The sequence below is a fragment of the Elaeis guineensis genome, chromosome 3, assembly GCF_000442705.2.
Source record: "Elaeis guineensis isolate ETL-2024a chromosome 3, EG11, whole genome shotgun sequence".
Taxonomy (NCBI): Eukaryota; Viridiplantae; Streptophyta; class Magnoliopsida; order Arecales; family Arecaceae; genus Elaeis; species Elaeis guineensis.
Genome location: NC_025995.2, coordinates 126,971,163 through 126,980,283, shown reverse-complemented (window position 1 = coordinate 126,980,283; position 9,121 = coordinate 126,971,163). Strand labels below are relative to the sequence as shown.

The following is a 9,121-nucleotide window of genomic DNA, read 5'->3' as shown; positions in this document are numbered from 1 at the left end:
CAAAAAGGGCGTCCATCTAGCACATACGTATCACAGCCATCCGCGCTTCTAGCACGCGCTTATTTAGCACGTGCCAAACTAGTGCGAGATAAAGTCGGCAACAGAAAGCAGTCCGCTAATGCTTTCAGATACCGACTATGCAAGGCCTCGAAGACGTCAATCGAAGAGCCGAAGTTAACCATCAAGAAAACGTCCAATCCTTCCTCTCTCCCCCCGCTTCCGAAGAAAAGAACCCTGAAAGGGGATTTTAGCAAGGAATAAAACGAAGAGAGAAGAAAGCTCAGATCTTGGAAGTTATCGTGTTTTATTTCTCCGCTTTGCGACGAGGTTTGATCTAACAGTTGCATTCTGTTACGCAATCACTGATTCGCATTTTATTTTTCTGTCTTCAATTTGGTTAAAATATATATGTCATTCTTCTTGGACTTATTAAAGGATCTCATGCATTGGATTTTAAGGGTTTGAATTTTAATTTTTATCTAATTTTTATTTATTTAATAATCTAGGTGTTCTTTGTTTGGGAATTATTACAGGATTCAATGAATAGGGTTTTATGTATGAACTCTTTCATTTTCTCTTTAAGGGTTTTGAAACGATATACGGTTGTTCTTTTTAGATTCTTGACAAGATTTGAACTGAGCCTGGAGAAAGCCCAGATCTTGGAGTAGCCGTGTGCTGTTTGCTCCGTTCCCATCGAGGTTAGATTTAAAAATTGCGTTCTTTTATGGAATTATTAACGTTCACTTTGTGTTTAATTTTAATTTGTTATAAAAATCTTGGTGCTTGTCGGAATCATTGCAGATTTAGTGATTGGGTTTCAAGGTTTTTAATTTGTCTTTTGGGGGTTTTAAAAAAACATTTACTTGTCCATTTTGAATTATTTACAGGACGGTTTCTCATCAGTTTTTTGGTTGCAGGTATGGTGTCTTGCGATTTTATTAAATAAACTCGGATCTTGGACGCAATTTGTTACAGATGTCAATTTTTTTTCCCAGAAATAACGTGAAACATGGGTTATTCTACTGATTTAATCGTTTTGAATCTTTTCCTTTGGCTCAAGTATAGCTGGTTGAGGCTATTTATTTCCATTATTGTTCAAACAAAATAAAGGCTTTTCTGATGCTCATTAGCGAGCTTTATGAATGCATATCTTTTGCAATTTGATATGTATAACTTTTACCCTGTTTTCCTACCTAAAATTAATCTAACTTGTTTTCTTTTGTGATGTTTGAAATATAAGATTTCCTATTTCCTACTATTTGTTTTCCATTGTGTTATTAATGGCCTTCTTTTATAATGTTTATCTAGTCTTTACAAGTGCAGATTGTGAATAGTTGATTGATGTTGTTATAGATGATTTCTTTTTTCCTTTTTTATCATTTATGGCCAGAAGTTTTTCTTCTGGCTTTTCTGATGCATTGCATGTTCAGGTGTTAAACTCTGCATGACCCTGATTTCTGGATATATTTTATGCATCTAACATCTATTTTTTATGGGGTTGTGTTTCAGAATGATCTTAGCTTGAGTTCTTGATTCCCAATTTCAATTTCAGTCTCAGAGGAGATTTAATGTCTATACTAGCCTCAGTCTGATATATTTAGTTAACTATAGCTTCTATCTTTTTTCGTCATCTTGTTTTCCTGAAATTTAAAGGAACCTGTCATCAAGTTAAAGGTCCAAAAAGTTTCTTGTTTTGTTAGCATCCAACCAAATTTTATAAAAGTGGACTCCGGAGTCATCCTGTATATTTGCTTAGATGCCAAAACCTAAAACAGATTGATTGTTTGAGTAAATTTTAGTTCTGACAAAATTTTGAAACTTATGTTAGACCTGAACTAACATTTTAAGTTGAACCTGCCTGGCAATAGATCTTTTCTCCTTTATTCATCTAATCGTACTTCTAGAAATGTTCCTTCGATTATATGCACTTTTTGACAATTAGATGCAGTTTATTTGGTTGTATCCTGCCAATGAATGAAAGGTTGCTTCTGAGTTCTGATGAAAGATCCAGATGGTTAGTTGGTTTACTAGGTAAAGCATGTCCCTAGGTAACATTACCTCGTAAGGTTTCTTAATGGAGTGCAGTCACTATTGTGGATTCTGTAGCAAAGATGGCAGTGACTTTAGATAAAGGCTGCAGTGCTTGAGAGACCTCTTTAAGAACAATGGGATGGGTCTGGTGCAGGAGAATCTAAGGGTCCAGGGTAGCATCAAAATCTCTAGGACTTAGTGGCATTGCGTGACCTTTAGTTGACACGTTTCTGACTTTGGAATTTCAGGAAGTTGGAGAGAGTGCATGGGTTGTTTCAATAGTGTAATGAATGCAGGTTAGTGTAGGAATTTTATCAAGAGGGATTAGTGGGGATTTAGGATTTCAAAAAGGAGAGGACTGTATCACTTATGGTAGATGGTTGGATATTCATCAGGGCGGTGGCAATTGGAGGTGCAACGTTGGAATGGTTGGAAATTAAGGTCAAGTAGATGGCAATCAGGCTTTGCACATAATCTTATGCAGCATATGATCCAGTTTGAATGATAGAAACTGCTAGATTGGCCCGTCAATCCCCCCAAGGCCCAGAAAAAAGAACAAAAAAGGGAGAGTGGAAAAGGTAAAAAACATATAATTTGTGACTTAATGGTCACACCGATTCACTTTAGTCACATGAATCTCATCTTTGAACTTATTTGGAACTCAAGGTAGAATGGGGGGGGCACTTGAAAATGAGGTTACAGCTTTTAGGTTTTATATTTCCTTCGGGAAAAAAAAAAGGAAAGAAAAATTGGATATGAATACCGTCAAGAAATTATTTTCCCTGATTATAGGGTAGGATCAAGGTTTTGTTCTTAATGAGATGATATCTATATTTATATGGGGCACCCAATGATAAACCAATATATCCAGAGATATTGAACAAAACTATATAAATTTATCGGCTGATACTTTTCAATTTTAATGTCTTTTAACTGCCAGATATTGTAACCAATGCCTTAAAGTGGTAATTAATCTGTTCTAATATATTGGCTGGTACTTCAATATCCTTGTTTGTATATCCTGACTTAGGTCTCAGAACATCTAGGTTGTTTCCTAATTTTGAAAACCTCCCATTTTGGCTGAGATAAAGTGAGATCTCAGTTCATCCAAGTACTGGACACCCACCTAGATGGTGAAGATATCATGTCTTAGAAATATTTGGTATATAGATAATTTTCCTCCATCCTGTGCTCATACTGACATGTACCTCTATTTGTCATGCAGTAAATTTTGATAATATTTATAAGCCAAAGCCTTTTTTGTAATGATAAAATTTCCTTCAAAAATGAAGGTCATGATAATCATGCAAGAGAAAAGATAAAGGCCATCCTAGAGGATTGCCTCCAAAGTTGTTGTCTTCATTTAACGATATAATAGAAATCTTAGTTCTTGTCTACTAGCTTAGTGAATCCACTGAGAGCATAATTAGGGAAGAAGACTGTATGTGGTGTAACCTTTCATGATTTTTTTTTTTTTAAATTTTTTACTGAAGATGAGGAAGAATGCGAATATAAAAATGTTGGACTTGTAGGAGATTTTACTCTCTAATAAGCTGGGCACTTGAATCACTGATCCTAATTTATGTCTCCACATGCTAGAATAGTCTTTATCAAAATAGCATCTCAACCGAAAATCTGTCTTAGACGTGACACACAAAGTACACATCTGCCATTATATTTCTTTAGCTAAGCTCCAAACAAGGTCCATATGCTTCATTATTTTTAGCAAAAGCTGTCAAGTGAATCATTTGAGCGGAGTTGTCTTTCAGCTGGTGAAAGATTTTTTTTTTTTTCCCCTTAACCAATATAAGCTTTTGGACCCAAAATCCCATAGTTAACACATAAAAGCCCGCAGTTAAAGTTGAAGCACATGATGAAGCTCTCTGAAATAATGCTTACGTTTTTAGGCTTCATATATTGTTGGGCTATTGCTCATGAAGGAAATAGTGTGAACTTTTATGAACCATACTGCCCTCCAACAGCCTAGGTTGACCTAATAAAGAAATATGTAGCCAACATACCAATCACAGAGTATACAGGTTTGGAGTTATTGCTGAATGAGTAATATTATGGTTAGTGATTGGTGAAAGTTGTTAATGGGTGGCTAGAGCATGTGTAGTCAATCCCATCTAAACTGAAACAAATGGATTACTGTTTGATATGACTGATTTTATATTGCTTACCTCCTTTTAGTTAATAAATTTTGTTCCTCTGATAATTTACACTACCAAACATTGGTCTGGACCACATGAAATTTTGGAGGATTCATCTTTTTGTTACTTGTGTGATGTTTGTCTTCAGTACATTAGCTTGCTTGTTCATCCAGTGAACTTATAAGATAATAAATAAATATTTTTATTAAATCGTTACTTACAGCTACCATTTGAGCTATGCCTCTTCTTTGCTTTTGGTTTCCAATATTAATCCATAGTTGCACATGCCTATAATGTTTCAACTGCTTCTTTGCCATTATATTATGACTGCTGCAACTTAAGTTCTTCTTCCTCTAGTATAACCATTTTCTTTTCTTCTTGTATCTCGGATGCACTTCAACATACTTATCTCTGCATGCGTGTGTTTGTGTACCCTCAGTTGACAGTGTGGTTTGTACTAACTTGCCGGTACACTGATCTTATAAGATTTTCTTGCATCTTAAATGCAGGTGACAATCACATAAAAACCCTAGAAGCACCTCTTCACTCTATCTTGCAAATTTTAGTTCTTTTAGATATAGTTCCAACTCTTCACTTTACCTAGTGGATTTAAGATAGGAGAAAAACAATGCAATGTTGTGTCTCTTGGTCAACTTTCATTTAAGCCAAGTAGGGAACTCAAAATTACATTTTTATATGCTCTTTGTTAGTTAGACGAGATTTCATGTCATTGTTTCATCAGTTATATTGTATAACAATCTACTTAGCTGATGCTGGCTATGTTTTCCTTATCCAGTCTTCGTATCACTATCATAGTGCATAGAACTGCATCTCATTTTAATAACACAGCACATTATTAATTAAACATTATGAATGAAAATGGAAGAGGGATGCCATATGAAGGCAGATCTGACTGTCATAATGGTTTTCTTTCGATTTTTCTTTAAGACACTTTTCAATTTAATTTTTTTTTATTTTCTATTTAAATGACAATTCTGTGCTACAGCTGCACAATAGTTCTATTAGACTGTCATCTATCTGAAATTCAATATCTCATTAAAACCCAGCTACCAAGTGTTTGTAGAAGTAATTCTTAAGAGTTCTCTATTGGAGTAAGCGGCTTAAATTATTTTTTCATGATGGTTTTTATAAATGCAATATCAATCCTTAGATTAGTTGCTTATTGCTTCTTGCTTTATTATTTTAGTTTCAATTCCCATCAATGGCATCTATGCTTGTGTTATATTTTACCCTCATTTGGTTTTTATCTGGCAGTACTATCTGTGGTTTTTTATCATTGCTGCACCAGGAGCAGCAGCTAAAGGACATTATATGATGGATGGGGATGATGAACAGAGCCAGGATTACCTTTTTAAGATTGTTCTCATTGGTGATGCTGCTGTTGGCAAATCAAATTTGCTTGCAAGATATGCTCGGAACGAATTCTACCCAAACTCCAAATCCACAATAGGAGTTGAGTTCCAAACTCAGAAGATGGACATTAATGGGAAGGAAATCAAAGCTCAGATATGGGATACTGCAGGTCAGGAGCGTTTCAGAGCTGTGACATCTGCATATTACCGAGGAGCTGTTGGAGCTCTTCTGGTGTATGACATCAGCAGGCATCAGACTTTTGATAGTGTTGGCCGATGGCTTAATGAACTACAAAGTAAGCTCCAAACTTTTCATTAGCCAGTTATTTCTTTTGTCCAATAAATTTTGTTATTGAATGGTGATAATGTTTGGATTTTAGTTGCCGGGCTACCTTTAGATTAATTAAAAGAATACATGTCGCACGGATGTTGTCTGAACTGGTGAGCACTATTGTGGTACATCACTTGCAACAATTGAATACTGGTCCCAAGGTCGATGATCATATTTGATGGAACCTCTGATAGCAATCAGCTAAAGCTATATCACCAATCTAAGTTCATAATGAAAGGCAGTACATTTTAAGAGATTGCAATGTAGGACCATTGATGATTCAAGGCATATTTCATCATCTAATTTTTGTATCTTTTAACCAACACACATTAGGTTTGCAGATTATTTTATTCTTTCCTAGAAATCTCTCCTTTCCCTTGTTATTATCAACCCTTCTTTGGATAACTGTCTCCTTTTATTCTTTTTTTTTTTTCTAAAAAAAAAAAACTGTCACCCTTTACTGTCTTTTTTTTTTCCTTTGGAATTAAGATATATAGGCATGGTTATGCTCTCCAAACTTTTATACTGCGTTCAAGAAATGATCATTCAATATAATAGTGACAGAGTTCCATCGAGTGCAAGGAACATTTCTACTCTGAAAACTCACATTTAAGCTGTGAAAATTCTTGGTGCCATTTATTTTGTTTAAACAATCCTCTGTCAGATACCTAATATCAAATTATGGTGTCGCTCTATCTGACCCAAGGGTAATACTGAACAGCTCACTCTGACATGAATGTTGTGACCATTCTCGTGGGCAACAAAACTGATCTCAAGGATGCCAGGGAGGTAAGCACAGCTGAGGGCAAGGCACTGGCAGAGGCCCAGGGCCTCTTCTTCATGGAAACCTCTGCGCTGGACTCTTCTAATGTGGCAGCAGCTTTTCAGACTGTCGTTAAAGAGATCTTTAATATACTGAGCAGGAAGATACATCTATCTCAGGATCTAAAGAAGCCCGACATGTCATCACTAGGAAATGGGAAGACAGTGATATTGCAGGAGGATGCGGATGACACAAATAGTGGAGTCAAAGGTAACCGGTGCTGTTCTTCTTGAACCCAGCCATGTAAGGCATATCCTTTTCCTTATCTTTTTTTCAAGGTCTAAATTTTATCATACGCTTGATTCCATTTTCCCTCTCTCCATTGTAAAGAATACGCATCCAATTTGATTATCCATGATGGAACCCAGAAAATGTTGATTACCCAAGTGCATCTAGACTTGTCGCTAATTCTCAAAATTTCTTTTCAGTTTTTCTGTGACCCATTGAACTTTGTTATGTAGATTGAGTTAGACATTTTCGTTGGTCCTTCGCTTTTGAACTCGCCTCCTTGATACCGTTTTGGATGATAGTTTTATGAGCATGTTTCTTTATTTTTGTGTGAAATAGGATCATCATATTTCTTCTATTACAAAGGATGTAAAATTATTATATATATATATATATATATTGGTCCGCCGTACGTGGGGGTTGCCTTTTCTTGCACCAACGTACATCAACTGACGGAAGGGTTTGAAGCGGGGGGCAGGTCTAGACTTTCAGATCTAGGCCAGGAAAATGAAACATTCTTTCTCTTATGAAAAGCTCCTTGAACTTTGCAAGATTTTGACATCAATCCGTATGAGCAATGCCATCATCTGTTTCATTTAAAATCCGTCTTTTCTCTAGATACATGAGTCCACTCTATATTTTTTCAATGAAAGCGCTCTTTTGTCCAATTTTTCTTGGACTCGAATGTGTTTTTTTGTTTTTGAAGGACGGGGCTGCTATTTGTATCAGTTAAAACAAAAAACACGTTGCTGTAGACATGTCGGTGATATAGCCATCTATCTCTTTTTGTGTTCGAAATTTTCAATAGGGCTGACTTGATAACCCTGTCCAAAGCAAATATCAGCATGTAGCATGTGGCCTTTTGAGAAGTAGTAGTAGCTGAGAAGGTTTTTAACTGGAAGCAGTAGTTGAGAAGGAGTTAATGTAGTTAAAACTTTCGAGTTCCAGAATCAGCAGAAGATGCTGGTCTGGCTGTTGGGAAAAGACAAAAGAAAAAAAATGGAAGAGGAGGACAGAATTAGTTCTCTGCAACGAGAACTTTACAAAAAATAAAAATTAATATGATTTTTTGTTGAAAGGAGATTTCATTAAATACACTGTCAAACTTTAATACAGTACCTCTTTTATAGACATTCATGGTATCAGATTTTTTCATCCATTACTAACTAACATTCCACTACAAGTCATGGCCTTCACACTCGACAACATGATAACCACTAACTCCACTAAATAACTAAATAGATCATGAGAGATATGTACAAAGGCCACGCTCCTATTTTCTAGTGCACTTTGAATCACCAGTTACTCACGTTCAATACTCTCCCTTGATTCAAAGTTGCATACACCAAGGAGTGATCTGAAATAGAAATGCTTGTTATAAGGAGGTGACTTAGTAAAAATATCTGTAACATGTTCATGTGTATTGCAGTACTTTAGCTCCACCAGTCCTTTAGCCATCAAATCACGAATAAAATAATGTCGAATGTCGATGTGCTTTGTTCTTCCATGAAAAATTGGGTTCTTTGTCATTGCTATTGCTGCTTGATTGTCGCACATTATATTAGTAGCTCCTTTTTGAGGTTGACCAAGATCTTCAAGTAGCCTTCTCAGTCATAAAGCTTGATAAGCTGAAGATGCTAAGCCACATACTCTGCTTCAGAAGATGATAAGACCGTTCTTGCTTGCTTCTTTAAACTCCACGAAATAGCTCCTGATCCAAGAGTGAACACATTGCCACAAGTGCTCCTTCTATCATCTACAGAACCTGCCCAATCACTGTCTAAAAATTCAAATAAGTTAAAATTAGTTATATGTAAATATCAAATTTCATAATTCATTGTCCCGACGATGTAGCGTAATATTCGCTTAGCGGCTCCAAAACGATGCTTGGTTGGATTATGCATAAATCTGGAAACAACACCAACAAAAAAGGTGATATCTGATCTATATGTGTCAAATAAATCAAGCCACCAACCAAACTTCTAAATAATTTTGTATTTATCATTTTTGTACCATCTTCAAACCTCAACTTCTCATTTATGTTCATAGGAGTGGCTATCTTTTTGCAATTTAACATTTCAAACCTTTTCAGCAAATCTTTAGCATATTTCTCTTGTGATACAAAAATTCTTTTTCATTTTGCTTAATCTCAAAACCAAGAAAATAATGCAATAAGTCCAAA

At 35.7% G+C, this 9,121-nt stretch overlaps 1 protein-coding gene across 1 annotated transcript; it reads left to right on the top strand.

The window, feature by feature from the left end:
- The first annotated feature begins 357 nt into the window (after window positions 1-357).
- On the top strand, window positions 358-7,150 carry LOC105040238 (ras-related protein RABA5a). The gene is given in 3 exon segments (XM_029263099.2): window positions 358-698; window positions 5,460-5,853; window positions 6,610-7,150. Coding segments are annotated over 3 exon segments (888 nt in total). The 5' UTR covers window positions 358-539; the 3' UTR covers window positions 6,945-7,150.
- The last annotated feature ends 1,971 nt before the right edge of the window (window positions 7,151-9,121 follow it).